A 559-nucleotide genomic window follows, 5' to 3' on the forward strand; every position below is an offset into this window, starting at 1 on the left:
CGGGGAGGCGTTGCTCCCGTCGGGGCCCCACCGCGCGCGCTCTCCCGACGACCTTCGGGCGCGCGCACAGCGGAGGAAGGAAGGGAGGAGACAAGCGCAACCCGGGCGGGGACAGAGCGGAGCTACCGCCGGCTCTCCTTCCCCTCTGCTGCCTTCTGCCGGTCGGAGGGCCCCGCTGCGCAGTAGGTAGGCTTCGATCAGAACGACTGTTGAGTCGGCTGACTCCTTTAAGACCGACGAAAGTTTATCCGAGCTTTTGTTGGTCATAAAGGTGCCGCTGGACTCGACTTTTGTTCTGCGGCTTCCGACCTACACGGCTGCCCACCTGGACCAAGGTAGGCTTGTAACACTGCGTTGCCCTTTTTAAAGGAGTGTGCCAGGCTGCCCCAGCTCTCGTAAAGGTAAAGGTAAAGGTTCCCTTGCTCGAAAGCCAGTCGAATCCAACTCTAGGGTTGCGGTGCTCATCCCCGTTTCAAAGCCGAAGAGCCAGCGCTGTCCGAAGACGTTTCCGTGGTCATGTGGCCGGCATGACTAAACACCAAGGCGCACAGCTCTCGTT

The 559-nt window shown here is 60.6% G+C and overlaps 1 protein-coding gene across 1 annotated transcript in view; it reads right to left on the reverse strand.

The window, feature by feature from the left end:
* OCRL (oculocerebrorenal syndrome of Lowe) overlaps positions 1-267 on the reverse strand; it is a 24,497-nt gene extending 24,230 nt beyond the window's left edge. The window contains exon 1 of the mRNA XM_015406149.1: positions 127-267. Coding sequence (XP_015261635.1) covers positions 127-267 — 141 coding nt within the window. The remainder of the gene's footprint in view (positions 1-126) is intronic.
* Positions 268-559: the final 292 nt, after the last annotated feature.

This window comes from Gekko japonicus, unplaced genomic scaffold (assembly GCF_001447785.1).
Source record: "Gekko japonicus isolate JY-2015 unplaced genomic scaffold, Gekko_japonicus_V1.1 scaffold1040, whole genome shotgun sequence".
NCBI classification, from domain to species: domain Eukaryota; kingdom Metazoa; phylum Chordata; class Lepidosauria; order Squamata; family Gekkonidae; genus Gekko; species Gekko japonicus.